Source organism: Caloenas nicobarica, chromosome 1 (assembly GCF_036013445.1).
Source record: "Caloenas nicobarica isolate bCalNic1 chromosome 1, bCalNic1.hap1, whole genome shotgun sequence".
NCBI lineage: Eukaryota > Metazoa > Chordata > Aves > Columbiformes > Columbidae > Caloenas > Caloenas nicobarica.
The window spans coordinates 159,695,094-159,714,955 of record NC_088245.1 but is presented as its reverse complement, the minus strand read 5'-3'; the positions used below and the strand labels follow the sequence as shown (position 1 = coordinate 159,714,955).

The 19,862-nt window shown below is 37.1% G+C and overlaps 1 protein-coding gene across 6 annotated transcripts in view; it reads right to left on the bottom strand.

The window, feature by feature from the left end:
• Positions 1 to 19,862, bottom strand: part of DOCK9 (dedicator of cytokinesis 9) — a 127,739-nt gene that overhangs the window by 74,297 nt on the left and 33,580 nt on the right. For all 6 annotated transcript variants that reach the window (XM_065649525.1, XM_065649534.1, XM_065649550.1 and 3 more), the window contains exons 2-7: positions 14,627 to 14,743; positions 7,853 to 7,942; positions 6,179 to 6,261; positions 5,000 to 5,069; positions 1,024 to 1,119; positions 224 to 358 (exon numbers count right to left, since the gene is read on the bottom strand). In XM_065649525.1, the coding sequence (XP_065505597.1) occupies positions 224 to 358; positions 1,024 to 1,119; positions 5,000 to 5,069; positions 6,179 to 6,261; positions 7,853 to 7,942; positions 14,627 to 14,743 (591 nt within the window). The remainder of the gene's footprint in view (positions 1 to 223; positions 359 to 1,023; positions 1,120 to 4,999; positions 5,070 to 6,178; positions 6,262 to 7,852; positions 7,943 to 14,626; positions 14,744 to 19,862) is intronic.

Genomic DNA, 19,862 nt, shown 5'->3' with positions numbered 1-19,862 from the left:
GACGCCAACTAGGAATTTATGTTCTTTTCAGAAAGATTTTTAAAATTCAGCCTCCTGCCCTTTAAAATCTAGTTCACTGTTTTTGCAAGATGCAGCATGTCTAAATGTTCCTCTGTATAACTTTTGTCAGATGTAGATAAATACCTGTCATCTGTATTTTTTAAATAACATTTGCTACCAAATACCGAATTAACTGAAGAACAGGCAGAATAATTATAATTACCTGAACCACTCCCATGCATGAATCTAGAAATATTGATCCTTTGGGTTCTTTTGATATTTTTTCATCTTTGTAGAAATTGAGATTATAGGATCCATCACCAAGCTGGATTAAGTGGAAAAATCTTCTTTTAAATGACTAGTGAAAAGAAAAGGGGGGTGGGGGGAAGGAATTACACCACCAGTATTAATCAGCTTCATATTAGAAGATCCATAAGTGCTATTTACACACTATATACAGAGTAGGTTGTAGGAAAAAAAGCTTTTATTTACACATAACCTAATCAGTATCCTCAGAAAACAAGACAGAAATCATTAATTAAAAAAAAGAAAAAACTACCACAATTAAAAACCTGCAGCAAGACTGTACTGTATTATTTGAAACTATTTTTGAACCACTGACAGGTATTTAGCTCACTCTACAATATTGTACATAAGAGATATTTATTTTTATAGCCAGAAAAATAAGCTTGTTTCTAAATAAACAGGCAATACAAATAAAAACCTCATGTTACATAGTCCCTTTTCAACTAATAACACACCAGGGTTCAATTAAGAAAATTATTTAATACACGGGACTTCTGCCACATACTGGCTTTTTAATGCATTTTTTCTGATCTGAGTAGAATGAAAGGAAAGTAAGATTTCATAGCTCATAGCTACGAATTACATAGAAGCTTCCCTCTTTCATCCCACATTATTTTTTTAGAAGTAATCCACACACGAATTGACTTCTCAAAGGCACAATGATATTTCAATACTGGTGTTCAGTTTTCACCACACATATGACATTCTTAAACTTACTCTCATCGTCACACTGATTGCACTGTTCATGTTGCCTTTGTACAGCCATCCTTGTTTTGTTATTCCACCCTTCTGAGACCCAAGAGATGCTGCATCCTGGAGATGAAAAAAAAAAGTTAAGTTTTTCATCACAGTCTGAAATTGTTAGATTTCTTGAAAATTTCAGAACTCAGCTTTAAAAGATGGAATAGCTATGCTCATAGTGTAACAATAATAATGCACTAGGAGTCCCTGCTGAAATTCTATAGCTACCTAATTCCAATTATTTTATTTAAAGACCAGGCATGAGACTGATCTCAGCTAACTTTTGATAGGTAACTTGGTCACATACATAAGCTTTCTCTACGGCCAGCAGATTGATCCAACTCCTAGATACCTAGATATTAGTCAAGATAAATCCCACTGAAACAGGGGAAAGAGGGAAAACTCAAAACATCTACTTTGTAGGCTTTTTCATAAATTCTAATCCTGCAGTGCAACAGAACAATGTAAACTCATGCTTATCTAAAATATCAACCAAAATTTCTCAAATCATTTTGTTTTATATATTATGTATTACTTCAAAGACATTACCTACTTAAGAATTTACAGAGAACTAAGTCTTGAATTCTTGAATTGGATCTGCCCTTTTAGAGATCAGAAGCAAAGCTTTCTGAAGAGAACAAGACGAAACTTGGCAGTAATGGCAAGTTTACAGACAGCATATCCAATGCCTGCACCACACATCACACCCATCCTGCCATCCGCCAGGTGATGGAACTTATTAACTACTTCAAAACCCATAGGATGTTAACTACCACCAAAAAGCAGTACTCTAGCATCCAAGTCAATCAAAATTACAGATTTATAATTGCCACTTAACAAATATTAAATCACCAGTTCAAGTAATTTTTTAGAGCGGTACCAAGCTGACTTTACCACAGTGTCCAGTTGACATAATCCATTTTGACACAACAAAACCATCAATGAATTAGATGTGTAGGAAGATTTTTAAACATCTAGGAGAAATACTGCTGATAATTTATCATCCAAACATTCCAAATTAGCGGAGTATCCAGTTGAAAACAAAATGACAAAACTTCCTCAAGTGCCTCAACTGCTTTTTCTAATTCCTTTTCTCAGCTATTAAGTGATTACATATGGGGGACAGAGTCATTAGTTCAACAACTCAACATTGAAAACAAATTTTGGAATAATGTGAATTAGTTTCTGGAACTAAATCAAGGAACATTCTGTAAGAAGTTAGTAGTTAATTTATTTACAGCTTTTTTAGTCTGTCTAGCTTGCATATTCATATACACATGTGAACTTCAAAATCCTGCAAACAAAAGGCAAAAGATGCATCAGTCTGTTCCTTCAAAAATTCCAGTCTGTTTGGTACTATGGCAGTTATATATATAAAATACCCCACAAGCATAGACCAGAAATACTTCATATGCCCCAGTGAGTCTCACTGTCCAAGCAGCACAGTCTACTTGTTTCATATTTTCAAGTCTTTAGCCCCCACCCTTTTCTATTACCCAGATAACCATTTTTCTTGTACAACAATCAAGTTACAGAGACAACAACTTAAAACACTGGGTTTCTGATTATGATTCTCCACCTCCACTGGTGGGAGTTATCCCCAAGGAAAGGATAGTTTAAAACCACATTTACAAGTGTAACATGAGCAGACGATGAGTTATCATCAAAACTTGGCACAAAACAACAAATGCTTTTCTGTAGTTTCACAAACCATACATACGATCACCTGACATGACAAGAATTCCTTCATTATCTATGTTAACAAAAACTAAGATTTAGATCTATTAAGAGTCTTTTTCCAGTTTCAGGTCTCTGAGGGGCAATTTCTCAACTCTGTTGAGCTGTGTGCTGTTTCCTAACAATAAAACTGACTGTCATTTGGGCCTCTCTAGTTACACCATTTCTTTCTGTCAGGCAGAATTCCTGCCTAGAGCCAAAAAGCTACTGAGTCTTTCCAGCCCATCACCTGTTAATACAAAGGAACCCAGAAGCCAGTCGTTCACACACGACTTTTACACTGAAAACACATTTCCTGCTTCCAACTGGTAAGTTAATTTCCTCACTTTTATTATTACTGCTGCACACTGTGCTTCACTTTTTGTAATGATCTTTCCCACAAACTCAGCTCCAAAGTTTACTTCAACAGCAACTGTTTCAACAAAAACAATTCCTTATCTTGATCCCATACCCCAGGCTGATTTAAAAATTCCCTTTACAAACATCAACCTGATGGCCTGATAGCCCAAATTAGTTTTGGAAAGGTAATTCTCTCCTTTTTAACGGTGCAAGATTAAACTAATCTTTATGTGGTTTTCCGTCGATTTTTAATCACTTGCAGCTTTTTGTTTTCTATCATTTTCTTAATAAATCAGCTTTCTTAAAAAAAAGGCGAAACAAAAAGAAGACCAAACTACTTTTAATCTAAGATTTGCATATATGCTTTTTGGCATACAAAGATGTTAATGTTTGAAAGAAAAACCTCTTGCATTATTTCTTCCCTTGAGGAAAGAATTCATGGTGCCCCCACTCTATTCCCGTGAAGCTCCCTTTTCTTCCTAGCATGCTTTATTCCTTGTATTTATATTTGAAGTTCCTCAGCAAAGAGGAACAGAGCCCTTCTCTAGTTACTCTACCTCTGCATGAGATGGGACAACCCTGTCTGCTCTAATAGGAAACTGGGCACAAGGAAACAGGAACTTGACTTTGCTTAAACTTCCTAGTAAAAAACATACCACCTGATAACAGCCAAGCTATAGTTTTTCAGTGTTTAACTAACTATAACTGTCAGTGTTTTTCCTAGTAGCAATCACAGACAACTATATTTCCATGTCGTTTTTTTCATGTTTAACTCACAGTTTTACAAAACACTTCTGTCATCAGAAATGCTATGATAGTAAATAATGCCAAGTCTTTGTAATTTCAGTATAATGGAAAACGTAATTATTATCATCTTACAAATAGGAAGATTTGGACACAGATGCATGAAATTATTTCTCCAAATATCACAGTGTGGATTTATAGCAGTACTGGAGAAACAGCACGCTGAGAATCTAGGATTCTACCTATTCAGATGTACTCCCTGGACTACTTTTTCACATTTAATCCACAAAAACTTGTAAGGAACTACTTTTACTTCATATGCAGCAGTTCTGAATACAAGGAATTTAGGAATAAAATTATTGTCAAAGTTAAAAACCACCAAAAAAAAATTCTTTTAATTATTTTCTGTGATGCAAGAGTTCAAGTACTCAAAGGAAAACACCAGCATTTAAACAGTTTTACGAAACAGGGCATGGTAAAAATTTAGTAAATCATACAAATAACAAAAGCAGTTACTGAAAAATGTCTTTGACATTTGAAACACACTTGAAAATTGCTTGAGGTTATATTTAGCTCTGATTTCCCTAAGCCAATGACAAACAAGAAAATATCTTAGAGTTTTAGTAATTTTTTTAAACTTTTGTTTCTATGAGAGATCTCCAGGTCTTATCCTATACTTAAATTTGTGACAAGCTAATTTTAACTCAAGCTGTATGCTATATTGTCATGCACGCTTAAGAGTGCGTACTGTCACGTCAGAACAGGCATACCTATGATTTTACTCAACTTCATGATTTAACTGCATGAAATATTTCTTCCTATATGCCTGTGTACACAGAAACAGTATAGGACAAGATAGAGTTCATGAAAGCTGAAGGATTATACATCACCAAGTATTAAAACTTCGGTTACACCATCTGTCAAAGCTTGTTCTACTCACATGACAGATCGCAAGAGTACAAGGCTACTTGAAAGGAGATAGGTAAAATAACTAGATTTTTTTCAAATCAGGCTGTTAAAGCTAATTTCTGCTTCCATTTACTGACATCAACACTTAACCCAACTTGTAACCTCTCCATACCCAACATTGTTTACTGAAAGCAGAGAAAGCAAGGAATTACTATTATCTCACCTCATCTTTATCTGCTTCTTCATCCACTTCATATAAATGAACTGGAAGCTTCTCCGGTTTTGTCCCTTTACTGAAAAAGAAAAAGCTTCTAAGATACTAGAAATTTTGCGATTAGTTACATATTTTATAGCTGCAAAAATGAAGATGTTATGTGCCTAACTGAAGAGGAAAATGTGCAAGAATAGCTGAGTAAAAGCATGTATTTTTCACAGAATACATTCCAAAGCCAGCAATTTTCCTAATTTGCATGTTTGCGCACAATCTTTTTTCTGCTTGTCACCGTCCTTATGTGTAACTGAAGAGAACCAAATGTCTTCTCATTCATGGCACTTCTAATATCTTAGGAGCAAGAATTCATACCTGTGACCATTGGCTCCTTTTAGGACAATGCATTTATTTAAAATCCTATTGACTCACATGATTTCTTTCCAGGGCAAGTAAAAAACAGGTACTGACTTTAACAAAATCTGTGAATATATCAGAACTTTTCTCAGGGAAAGCAAGTTATTTCTTAACTGAGAGATGCAGGACAGTAGGCAGGGAAGACACAGATCTTTCAGAGTGGCAGGATTCAGAGTATTCAGCCACTCTTAAAGCTACATTTTAAGTTAAGAATCTAATCTCTATACTCTCCTACAAAATTTTGAAAAAGTTGGAAAAGATTTCTCAAGCAGATGGTTTAGAAAGTCTGTAATAGATGTAGATTAGGGTTTTGCTTTGAATAATCCTGTGAAAATCTGCAGTAGTTCAAACACTTGCTCTAACCATCTCAGTTCAGTTCTATTCCCCAAGCTCAGTTCCAAAAGCTGCCTTTGAAGCTACAAAAACAGGATATCGCCATTTTAGTTTCATCTAAACATCAGCTTGTTTTAGTTATTGTACTTACATTCACATTGTCAATGATACAATTTCTTGTTTTGCCCTGCCTATTAAAAAGGCAGTGTTATTACAGTATCTTTCCAGAAAATGGTTTAACAAGATTTCACACCTTCAAGATCATTAATATAAATTCCATCCGACAAATCTTTATCACCTCTACTGAATATTAAACATTGATAAAACATATTTCAGTTTACATATCAGACACATTAATACATTTCTGTAGTAAACGCTTTTATGTTAAATAAAGTTCCTTCACATATTCGAAATCTTTATTATAACACTAGATAACACGCTTACTTTGGAAGCTGTCGAAACTCTCCTGAGTAATCTTCATATCTATAGTTAACAACATGCCAGTCTGAATTGTAGGTTTTGATGCACTGTTTTAACGAAATTCAAATATCAATATTAATCGGAAGAGGATTAACAGCATTTCCTATACACACACACATAAAAACCTCTTAAGATATGGCTGTTTATAAACTACTATGTTTACGTGTTGATCTCTGAAAATTCTGTACGCTTCCCTTCTTTTGCAATACAGGTTTTTGCAACAAGTGATATGTTTCAACAGGACACTATCATCTTGTAGCCATGTATTTCATAAAGCCAGAAAATGGTGCATACACTCAACATAAACCATCTTCAGTTGTCTGAAAAGTTAAAGCAGTATTTCCCTGGAGCTGAAAGCATGATTGAGCCTTTAGAAAACTCAGCATTAAAATAGATACATTATTAAAATAAAATATTCGATTTTGCACATGCTGATACAGAGAAATTAAAAACATCTTTTCCTTAAATTTATACTTGTAGTGCAATTAAATTAATATTTAAATATAAACCGCATGCTTGCAGCTGTTGAAAAGCAATTATGTCATTAAGTTCTGGTCTAGATCACAGGAAATACCATTTTACTTCACCCATATCGCTACAACATGAAAGTACCGATTTATCTTGGCTCTGGCCGAAGTAACATAAAACTGACAAAATCTGTTGCCAGAAACAATAGGGTACAAAGTTTTGTGTGTTCCACAAATAGACTTGTATGTACACAAGTGTAGCAGAAACCCATTAAACTTCATGAATTACATATAACACACCTCCCTCCTTTTCTACCTTCTTGAAATTTATCTTAGAAGTGTTTAGATTAGGTATTAGGGGTACATATCACTGCAGGTAAATCACTTCGAGGTTTGAGGTAGATTCAGCTATTTGGAGCTCCTTCAGTTTGCTTGGAATTACGAGAGACATTTATTTGTTTCAGATGGTAAATATCAGCTTGAAGTATATCAGTAGAAAACCAGTAGATAGTATAAAGAGAGACAAAAATCTTAAACTTTTCTTTCCTAAAGGACTTCAACAAGACACTAAATAAAATGCAACAGTGCAGTCAGAAGCAAGGGAATGCCAACATAAGCAAGCGGTTATAAGAAACTTCAGGTTTGAGGATGTTTCTTCTACATATAGCACGCAAACTGAGCAGTTATAATGAATTTTGGCCTCTACAAGTGTGAGTGTTATGAATACATCTGTTCCAGCAAACTGCACAAGATTATTATGAACAAACTAAGAATGACTGATTTGAAACACTTTATCAGGGAAAAAAAGGTCACATTGATTCATTTAGATTTACTATTGATCCTCATATTATGTATGGAAATCACCCACGCTCCTCTGGAGCCAAAAGCATAAAGGAGGTGGGGGAGAAACAACTGCAAAAACCAATTACACAAAAAAAATCATTCCGTTATCCTGTAATCCTTCTTTTCCAGACAATGATGAAAAAAAATACTAGGTTTTCCTGGAAGTTTTCCGTTGAAATCATTGACAAGTAAATGGCAATAAATATTTAATATTTTTTTCAGGGCTTTATTTCCTGTTTTTTAAATGGTAAATGAAGCAGAAGAAAAACAATCCAAATATAATATTGCTGCTACACACAAAATTGCCACATGCAATTCCAATTATTACCTCAGTTACAAACAAGCTTTGAGCTTCCTTCTCTGCATTTTCAGGAACTGTTGAATGGACATATCGACTCTGCCGTTTCAATAGTCCTGTCTGAAAACCAACAAAAACAATTCATGAAACTTGCAATGAAAGGAAAGATGACACATTATGGCAATGCTCAGTTCTATAACTATGACTAAGACAGAAGCTCAGCAGAAAACATTCTGTGAATACACTGTTTCAGAATAGCAAATTAATGAGAATTTGCTTTCAAAGATTAGCAATGTGTTCCTTCTTTTACAGCAAGGGTATTAGAATCAGTAAGAAACAGATGCCATAGAAAAGTGTTTTCCTGTATTCCGTTAACATGGGCAAGAAAATACTAGTAAAAATAATTCCACCGTGACGACAACATAACTCCAATATTTTGAAGACAGACATTAGGGTAGTGTTATTACTGCATACAAAAATTATTACTCAAGAAAAGTAACAAATCCACACCAAAATAAAAAGAGTAGTTCAACTGCAGATCTCAGCTGGCAAAAAATGAGACTTGCACTGTTAAACTGAAGGTTTAGCAAGAAGGGCCTGGATCACTGAAGTATATGCTTCAGCATACCAAAGGCTGTGTCTCAAGTCAGAACTTATTCCTATTCTATTCTATTCTAAGGAATAGAAAGGTTGCCAGAGAGAAGAAATCTTTCTGTGACCACGAAATTCTGCTTCTCAGACCAACGCTGAAGTAAGCCTTAGGGTATGTGAAATTTGTAAGTGTAGAAGACAAAAACTTTACAAAATCTTCCAGACCACAAATGAAAATAACTGCACAGGAGGAGAAATTATTCTGCACCACGTGGAAAAGAATCTCACAGCTTAGGTCATCAGAGATGGACAAGAGAGTTTGCACAGCCTGGACCTGGAAGGGGATTGTGATCCCTCACCTGTGAGCTGTACTCCATGCACTGCAGCACCAGGAAGGATCAGAGAAAAATGTGAAAAGAAAAAACTCCACATATTAACGGTCAAAAAGAAAGGGCACGTAAGTACATCACCTTCACTTATCTCTGTTGAAAGTTTGATCCACAAGGTGACTATTTCTGTCATTACCAAAGCCTCACTCCATTATCTGGGGAGCGTATTCGAAGTTAGAGTATCCAAGCACAGTAAAGATTCAAAAGCAAAAAAAATAATCCCATACTCATGGTCAAGTCATTAATCTAGTCCAGAACTCCGCCGAAAAGCAACAACACTAATACCTCTCCACCTCTCCACCTCTCCCACCCGAGCAGTTAAAAGCAAAAACCACAAACCCAAAAATTTTAATGGAACCAATAAACCTTTACATATAAAGTTAAAAAAAAAAAACTGCAAGAAGATACTCATTCATATACTAATAGCATTTAAGAATGAAGTTTTATGTATTCTAGAAATATATTCCTTATCTGAAACCACACTGAGTTTAAAGTATCTGTTTTCACAAGCTATGGGAAGAAATATTATTAAAAGCATTAAGCTACCTTATAAGAGCTGCAGGCCAGAATGTCTAGATCGTCCTCTCAGCTTGAAATAGTTTGATATTGGATAGGAAATTATTTATAGTTTACATAAAAAACCACATTATATGTAACGTAATATATTTTCTATAAGCATACAGGTAGACTATGCTTCTTAAAAAAATTATTATTTTTAAAAGCCCCAGAGACTAGGGCACTTTCCATGGGAAAACCATGAACTCATGAATCAAGTCCAATCACTATAGTGAAATTTGGTAAAATTGAACCAGCAGTACATACCTCTGGAACGTCTGCTGCTTTTTGCTGCTACACAATTATCGATATGATAGTAAGGGTTTTTTCTACCCTTCCACACATAAAAGCTGTTTATCTTAGTACTGTAGCAAGATCAGTGACACAACAGGAGAATTTAATTTGTTGATTTTGTCCATATGAGGAACAGCCTTAATGCATGCTGCCTCTTTCTCAGCTCACCTATCAGCTGCAGTAGCTCATCAGAGCCAGGAAATGCAAAGAACGATATGTTTTGATTTAGAGCAAATTCCTAAAAATAATTTTTATAGCAACAGCACCTGTATTTACTTTTATTTCTGGCATAACATCTATGTTCAGAGGTACTTAACTCGCATTAACTAAAAGCCAAGAGCTTTATGTGAAAATGTGCTAAATCCGTATGGCTCAAAAATGAAAATAACAAAGGTGAAACAATGTCTAAGCTAAGCACAAAAATGCCTTCAAAATAACAGTGGGATAACTTTGTAATGGCATATTTAATTTGGGCAGGAATGTGCCCATATTGTATTTGCTGCAAGTAAACTTATCCTGTATTGGGATAAATACTTCCTGTAAGAATGGAGGTAGTACTCAGAAATTAGGTATCACGAAACAAAAGCATTTAGATACAAGGTGTCTTATTGTAAAGTAATCATTAGTATAGTTTTCGGTTAAGGTTTCTTTTAATAATTTATTTACTGTGCAGCTAAAGTAAACCACCAATTTCACAGCCATAGAGCATATGATTTGAATGTCATCCACAAAGGTGGCCTCTTTTAAACTAATGCTATTTAGTTATGAAGCCATCTCATTATTGAGTAAATTACTGAAATTCAGGTGACTTGGAATAATTATAATAAGCCATGAAGAGGCACAAAATTAGATACAAGAGTACCCAATGGATGTAGTCATTAAAGGTTATGAAAGAGAAGACTTTCTTCTCAGCAAGAGTCTAGAAGAGGTGTAGCCTTGAATGACTGACAGCACTGTAATGGAGAGTAGCAAGAACATTAGCAGATGTTCCAATGGGTGGTGGGAAAGTGGTTCTATCATCTTAATTAAACAAACATGCTATACAGGGACCATAATAAAAGCAAAATGACAGCAAAAAAGCAGCTAGAAATCAACAGACTACAAAGCACGAAGGTACTGACAGTTTAGTCAGCCCAGTTACTATAATGAAAGTCAACTGTGATGTTAACAGTAAAAGGGATCTCCAAACACAACGTGACTGCTCCTATAAATTCGATGAGAACAAGTTAGGGAACAACCCGATAAGTGAATTCAGTGCAGAAAACTCAGAACATGAGCTTGTGAAAAGTGACTGAAAGAATCTTGAAATGGTAATTTAAAATATGATCCAATATGTAGAGAGAAAGTTGCTGATTAAGATCTCTTCTGGAAACTACAGAAAAGCAAAGCTTGCTAATATTTGGATATAATAGCATCAAGGAAGATGTAGAAACTCCAAAGAAAGAAATTACAAGCCTACTTTTGTGGATTTGAAAATCAGCATGAAGCAGGACAAAAATTGTGCTTTTCTGAAAGGCAAATGAGCTGCTACCAAACACACACGTAAAAGGAGAGAAAACAGGATTCATAGCCTCAGCTAACCAAGTCTAGGATGATGGCAAATGCAGTTAAATGGAAATCTGGAAAGGGTCATGTAACTAAGATCAGCTGGCTGGAGAAAAATCCTTCAATCTTTATGAGTTTTCACAACCCAGAGTACTTTCTGCTCCACCCTTGTTCAAATATTACTTTGGTAGTGGTTTGAGCTTAGAGCTACTTCCGATGGCATGTTTGGAGAACAGTCACAGCTGAACAGGAAAAGGTGACTTACCAGGCAAATCACTTTCATCACAAGAAAGAAAGAAAGAATGAAAGAAAAGTGAACTATATGCGGTCCAAAGAAGCCAGTTGCTGTGCAAGCATTCTTTTCTGATATGGACTGACAATTCGTGTTAGTTCTCCTTTAATATCTAACTTCTCGCACCTATTAAATTACATTTTAGTTATCTAACTGCACTACCTGAAAAAAAAAAGTTATCCAAATTAAGCACAAACATGTTATCTCCAGTGTCTCCCAAAGTAATTTCAACATTAGCACAAATTCAAGTGGCATCAATCTGGATTTTTGAAACTGTGTAGCTGCTTCTATAACCTACCAAAAAGTGATGTCAAGTGACTAAAGTTAGTATTTTCAGTGCCATTTTAAATGTTAGTTTTACAGCCATGCTGGTAACAAAATAGCCTTACTCTTTAGGTCTTTATAAAGTAACGGGGCTTGGCTTCCTTTTTAGGCAAGTGGTTTTTAGATGATAATCAATTTAACTTAAGCACAAGGGAAAACTTTGTAAAAATAAAACCTAAATGCTCTAAGAGGAAATGGCTTGAACAGGTTTTTAGACAATGGAAGGAGTTTCCACCTATAAACTGTTCTAAGCGTGTACACAGGTAGTTCTAAATACCTCACTTTTAAAAACTCATCTTGCAGGGGATGAGGGCAGTATCAAACATTTGAGCCAAGGCTTATCTGAGAGCTGCCCACACTTTGTAGTAATAGCAACAAGTTAAGAAAAAGGAATTAAAAAAATACAGAAGTATGTGAAGCAGAAAATATGCCATTATTTAAATAATTCAAATTATATTGGCAACCATATCAAGACTAATGGTTTCAGAACTGTAAATATTATTATGGAAAACTGCATAGGGTTAAACCCTTTAACTTGCAAAAAATAAATAAGTACATAAGGGATTTCTGTTCTCTGACTTGCTGATATTTTCTTAATACATTGAATGACAGACTTAAATACACGGTGTTGTTGAAAACAAGCTAGATAGATCAAAGTAGTACTGGAGAGTCATGTGTACAATAAAAATATTTGGGGTAAGTTAATGCCAGCAAATCTTAGAAGGAAATAAAAGTTTGACAGCATAATAATACGGTTTGATAGAACAAACCAGTCTACGCATAAATAAAGTATAAAATGAGACTCTGCCAAAGACTATATAGGGAAAGCCCAGAAAATGTGTTCAGATATTACACTGCTGGGGGATAAAGAAACAGGAAATCTGACAATATTCCAAAATTGTGACAACCTAAAGGAAATCCTCTGATGTAACACACACGTTAATAATTGCCTTGATGAAAGTCTGACCATAGAATCCAAACAAAGGATGACAAAAGGCATTACAGTTTGGGAACAAAATTCAGTCATTCCTTTTAAAGCAGGGGTGTCAAACTCATTTTCACCGGGGCCCACATCAGCCTGGCGGTTGCCTTCAAAGGGCCGAATCTAATTTTAGGACTGGATGAATGTAGGAGTAGTTAACATTCGACCCCTTTAAAGGCAACCGCCAGGCTGATGTGGCCCCCGGTGAAAATGAGTTTGACACCCCTGCTTTAAAGGATCAGACTGAGACCTATAGACTAGCTTCATTCATATAGGCCTGAGGTTAAGAAGTGCAAAAAAGGCCACTTGAAACAGTTCTGAAGCACTTCAGACGTCCTCCAGACTGCTCAAACAAAATGCCTCAGAATATTCTTGATAGGCTTGTTTCTTCTCCATTGATAATTCAGAGCCATTCACCAGTAGGACCCCAGTAAGTGAACTGGTCGATTAGATAAGAGTACACTTGGCAGAAGCATCCTTGATTCTTCTTGACCTGTAACACCGAAGAGCCACACTGTAAAAGGCAATCTGGGTGGTGTAGCCTACTCATACTCTTCAGTCCCAAAGCCAACACCTGGTGCAGGGCATCATCATGAGTCGTCTAGTATTTGAACACTGCTACCATTACATAAAGTTCCTTGGCAGGACAACGTCCTTTCAGAAGAAGTCTTACTTGCAGTCCTTCAAACTTTTACGTGTTGCTGAGAACACGTGAAGCCCAAACTGCTCTCTAAATACCTGCAGCTTGCTAAAACCAGAATTTCTAGCTTAGAGAAGTCTACAAGTAGAGTTATTCATGTAAGAATCAGCAAAAACAAAGCACACAGACTGTATTAAAAACAGAGTCAGGTGCACTCAGGTAAATACTTTAACAGGCCAGAGAGAATTAGTGAAAAACTCAACATGTGTAATTTGTTGGACCGTTTATGCCCTTCAGTAGAAATACACCAGCTCATCACCAACTTTCTCCATCATAAACATAAATTTAGCTTCAACTGCTTGGCTGAATAATGTGCTCGGCTTCTAGGTAGGATTTTACAGAAAAATTCTAAGGTATTCCACTATGATGCAGTACCCAGAAATAGTTAATTTACAGACAGGTCAGATGTCTGCATATTTTTCCAGTACAGGTAGATGCTTTGACTACAGGCATGGGCATGTGTACAAGAAACTTTCCTCACTATTTACACCAATTCTGGTCTCTAAGATGTTTGGCAGTTATCCTAAATGGATCTACAACAAGATTCAAAAAAGTGTACTTAAGTGAACTGTTTATTTAGATAAAAACAGCTATTTTATAGAAATACATGAAGATGATCACAAATCTTGCTTAAGGCTGTCTTAATGAAGCCAGAGCCCTGTTATCCTTAGGCTGCTACCATGCAGCTGAAAGTAACAGCTTTCATTTGAACGTGTTCGTGCCCTTCACTGTTAAGAATGGGAAAAAAATTGATAATTAATTCTTAAATTGAAGATTAAGCATGACAAAAAGCAGATGCTTTTTTTTTGAACAAACATCACATGATTCCTTACTTCAGAAAGGGGTGGGGAAATATCTAAAAATGACTGATCATCTACTTCAAAAGGCAGTAAAATTGCTGAGCTGCAGAAGTAGGCTTTACAATCTGGATGGATGAAGAAATTGTGCTGTTTCTCCTTCTGTAACTTGACAGAATAAATGAAGCAGTGTAAAGGGACTCACAGCAAAGAGTTTCGAAATTTTTTTTGTAGCTAAAGAGAGTTAAGAAACAAAGAAATTGTAAGTTATCTCATTACTACTACTGCTAAAAATCTGTCTTAAAAAAAAGGAGGGGAGGCAAGGATTAAATTACCTGGAAGTCATCATAAGGGAACAGTAGCATCTCACGTAAAGCATCATTCAAAATCTGTGTTTTCCTCTGAACGATGACATTCTCATAGTCTATTGGTTCTATGAGCTTTGGTTTTGCCTAGGGGGGGGAAAAAAAAAAAAGAGGAAAATAAATTCAAGTATATTGAGGAAAAACTACAATTGTTGACACATTTTTAAGAAGTTACTCTAAAAACTGGCAGAATGAGATTTCATCTACATTGAAAACTTAAGAGTATTCAAAATGTAGACTCTACGTCACACTATACCATATGGATAAGTACAACTGATAATTACAGAGACAAGCATGTTATTTGCCTTAGAAGAAAGAAACAGAACTATTTCACAAAACCACTAAATCAGAGCTATCAGAATAATAATGTATGTATTCTCACTGAAAAAAAAAAAAAAAAAAAAAAATTACAAAGAATTTAGTCTCTTACGTTGCTGGTTACCTTTGCTTGATACTGCCCAGAAAGCTCTGATCTGGGTTTAGCAGGGATTAAAACAACCTTAGCTCAAAACTAAGACTGAGCCTCATTTTAATTGAGTTGTTACCTACAGCAGGGATAAGCTAATTGACATTCCTCCTTTTCTACAGTTTTTTCAAAATTCCTATATGCCATCTGCTTCCTCTTAATTGCATAAGTAGCTTTCAGTTACTATGCATTGATTCAACATTTAAACCCCATACCGCTGTCAGGGCATCACAGCCGGCTGTGCACAATCAGGGAAAAACCTTCACCTGCCAAGCATTCTGTTCAATGGTCAGATGGCCAAGCAGCTTTGGAGAGGGCTCTCAGTGGGGCAGCCTTGGAACATGCAAACTAACGCAAAGCTAGAATTATAATTTAGCTTGCACTTTCTGCAACTAAAATTGTGCATAACTTATGTTAATAACCTTTCAAATTTCAGCTGTACTACACAGAATATCTTTATATCTAGCAGTAACTGCTATTAGTCATTAGTATGTTAATAATATTCCAGAGAAACCTTACAGGTATTTTCTTCATCCAAAAGTGAACCAAATAAATTCATTTTTCAAGGAATTAGGAAAGCTGTAGTCAGATGAAGTTACCTAAGTTTTCAGGCTCAGTTCACACGCTACTCAAAATCACAGATTCACAGAATGTTAGGGATTGGAAGGGACCTTGAAAGATCATCTAGTCCAATCCCCCTGCCGGAGCAGGAACACCTAGGTGAGGTTACACAGGAATGTGTCCAGGCGGGTTTTGAATGTCTCCAGAGAAGGAGACGCCACAACCTCCCTGGGCAGCCTGTTCCAGTGTTCCGTCACCCCCACTGAGAAGAAGTTTCTTCTCAAATTTAAGTGGAACCTCTTGTGTTCCAGCTTGAACCCATTACCCCTTGTCTTACTGTTGGTTGTCACCGAGAAGAGCCTGGCTCCATCCTCGTGACACCCAGCCTTTATATATTTATAAACATTAATGAGGTCACCCCTCAGTCTCCTCTTCTCCAAGCTAAAGAGACCCAGCTCCCTCAGCCTTTCCTCACACGGGAGATGCTCCACTCCATCATCTTCGTGGCTCTGCGCTGGACTCTCTCCAGCAGTTCCCTGTCCTTCTTGAACTGAGGGGCCCAGAACTGGACACAATATTCCAGATGCGGTCTCACCAGGGCAGAGTAGAGGGAGAGGAGAACCTCTCTCGACCTACTAACCACCCCCCTTCTAATACACCCCAGGATGCCATTGGCCTTCCTGGCCACAAGGGCACAGTGCTGGCTCATGGTCATCCTGCTGTCCGCCAGGACTCCCACCCAGGTCCCTTTCCCCTACACTGCTCTCTAATAGGTCATTCCCCAAGCTATACTGGAACCTGGGGTTGTTCCTGCCCAGATGTAAGACTCTACATTTTCCCTTATTATATTTCATTAAATTTTTTCCCCGCCCAACTCTCCAGCCTGTCCAGATCTCGCTGGATGGCAGCACAGCCTTCTGGTGTGTCAGCCACTCCTCCCAGTTTGGTGTCATCAGCAAACTTGCTGATAGTACAGTCAATTCCCTCATCCAAGTCATTGATGAATATATTGAATAGCACTGGTCCCAGAACTGACCCTTGAGGCACTCCACTAGATACAGGCCTCCAACCAGACTCCGCCCCATTGACCACGACTCTCTGGCTTCTCTCCTTCAGCCAGTTTGCGGTCCACCTCACTACCTGATCGTCCAGTCCACACTTCTTCAGTTTAGCCATGAGGATTCTGTGGGGGACGGTGTCAAATGCTTTGCTGAAGTCAAGGCAGACCACATCCACCACTCTGCCATCATCTGCCACCTTACTTATGATTTCCTCATATCTAGCACATTAAGAAAAGGCAAGAACATAACAGAGCATCACAGCTGAAAAGGCAAAAAAAAGCAAAATCTGGAAAATAAATCCACTAAAAATGATGATGAAAACGTATCTTTGTTAACAAAAATAACTACCATTTAAAATCACACCGGAAGGATTTACTAAAAGTTCATAAGCTATATAACAACATGGTCAGCACAGACCACTACAGGTAGGAGCCACCGTGGAAAACGCTTTTGTTGAGTTTGCCATCTCTCTCCCTAGAGCTGGAGAACAGCTGTTCAGTTCGCTGTATGTCATACCCCAAGACACTTTGAGAGCTCAGCACCTGGGCCACAGCTGCTGCTGCATTTTCTCCTCTCATTCATGAACATGCTTTATCACGAAGCCAAGAGCTAACAGCAGCGCACATTGAGAAAAGGTTTAAGCTTTTTTTTCCATGTACACATATGTAGCTGAAATGGTTGGACCATTTTGACTTAGCTCAGAAAAGAAAAGCATGTAAACACAGCATAAGAAAAGGTTACATTTTCTCTAATATACTAATGACACTAAATATTTTGGTTGCAAGAGAACTTCTGTTAAGTCTGTCTTTGAATATTCACACGGCTGCAATGAATCCTAAACTAAAGAAAAAGTGTGCTCCAAGTTTCCTTAGTACTCAGAAGGCCAGATGCATCTTATTCACCCAACTATTGGACACATTTCCTAGATGCACGCTCCACCAAATTACTCCATCACAAAATTTCAGGTTGAACAGCCCCACCCTGCCAGGTTGTCATCACAATTTCTGATTCCAAAGAAGTTCCAGTAACTTCACCTAACTTCTCCAACTCTTCACAAGGCAATAACTGCCCAGTATAAATTCGCTTCCTTGGGCACATGAGATGGGGATAACACAGAGTATGAAGAGCCTCTCAAATTCTACTGTGCTTTAAATGAAATACAAAACAACACATTCAGAAAGCAAGACATCCTTTGCTCACCTTTTCCCCTCTGTCAATCTAAGTAACAGGTCTCTACCTACCTACCCAGGCAAGCAAGATGCTTGCCTGTCAATCAGTGAGCTTGAGCTCTTGGGCAGTATCCTTGTATGTTGAACCGAGGTTTACAGACTACTACAGTACTACGGCCAAGTCAGTCCATTTGGCCAAGTTGGCCTTTACCACGTAACCATTCCTTCTGAAGAGTTTGTCATGAAAAATGATATGCAACGTGCTGCAATGACAGGTTGATTTGAGCGTGGTGCAGGATGACTGACCTTCAGGAGAAACAAAAAGAAATATTCCAAATTAAACTGTGACTAAGAAATAAGTGGGGGAGAAAGACCGTTTGAGTTGTGTATACAATCAGCCTTTTCTGCTAACTAAAGACTTGGCTTCACAATTAGCTTAAATTAACTGAACTGGGCGGACACTACTAGGACCCTCTCTCTGTAGTGACACGTTCCTGAGCCTTCTCACAGTAGTACCAGCAACTGAACAGTCATGTTTTGAGACAGAATAGGTGGTGATTGGCTTCAAGGGGTTCCTCCCAAGCAGCGAGCTTTCAGCTAGATTGGCTCTGAAATGCTGATCAGATGGCTACATCACAACTTGTGCCATTATATGGGAGCTGATGGGACCCTTTCAGAAGCAGCAGAGAGTCAGAACATGAAACTCTGTCCTTACTAAAAGCTGTTGCAGAAGCATTTTTGAATTCTGTTACTCGGCTACAGTGCAGCTCAAAATTTTTAAAGTGTCCTCAGAAATAAAAAATTAATTCAGGCTACATATTTTAATGCACTTAAAATGCAATTTGGGAAGGAAAGAATAAACATATACATGGTCAATAGAGTCAGAAGGTTCATGTATCAGGACATCTACTGTCTGAAGTAGGAAGCAAACAGATCACACCACCAGTTCCACTAACTGATAGGAAGGGCAAGCTGCCGGGTAATGTATTTTTATGTGGTGCTGCACATAAGCAGCACTTTCATCCTTTTCTTGACGGTGCTGAAGAGCTATGTCCATCCTCCTGAAAATTCTCTTGGGAAGGCAACAGGTGAAGACTAGAAGAATGCTAGCTCGCTCTCTCATTTTACTCGCAAAAATAGAGGAAAAGGACTACTTTTAAAAACACCATAACTAAAATTATTTCATGGACGCACACACACAAAAATCACTTCTCTAACGCAGCTAATTCCAAAAACAAAGATGCATTAACTGCAGCTTCAATTCACCCAATGCACCCAGTTCATTGCAAATGCATGTCTCTACCCTATAGTCTTGAAACGGGTCCACCACAACCAGAAAACTGATAAAAAGGAATCTTATAAGAAAAAGAGCTTTGCTCATATTTTGTTTACATGATGTAAGCACAAGATTAAAAAAGAATCCTCCCTCATTAGAAGCTTTTAAAGAATCTAAAGCTCTCTGGAGCTGAGGTCCTGAATATACAGCTCTTCAATGGGACACACAGGTAGTTAGTAGTGCCAGAAAACTACATCATCTTCCTATTTAATCAGTAGAGTACCTGATTTGCAGAAAAATCAAGAATTTGCTTCCCCAGGTTTCTCCAAAGTTACTAATTTCTTTCTTAGTCATTTGTCAGATTCAAAAGGAAGAGGATGTTTTATCAGTTTGAACCAGATATTAAAAAAAAAAAAAAAAAAACAGTACACTGATGTTGGCATTTAGCCAAACCTACACCAGCAAAAGGAAGCAGATTCTCTCCCAAGCTCTTCAGAAAAAAAAAAAAAAAAGATTTTCCGGTCTGTTACTTCATGTAACATAAAATATTCTGGATAGGTACTGTATTGTTGGATATGATTTATGGACCAGCTGACACAGATAAAACTCAGCCCAGTCAAAACGGCAAAATTAATTTTACAGGCACGAAAAGTCAGTCTTTCAAACAAGGATT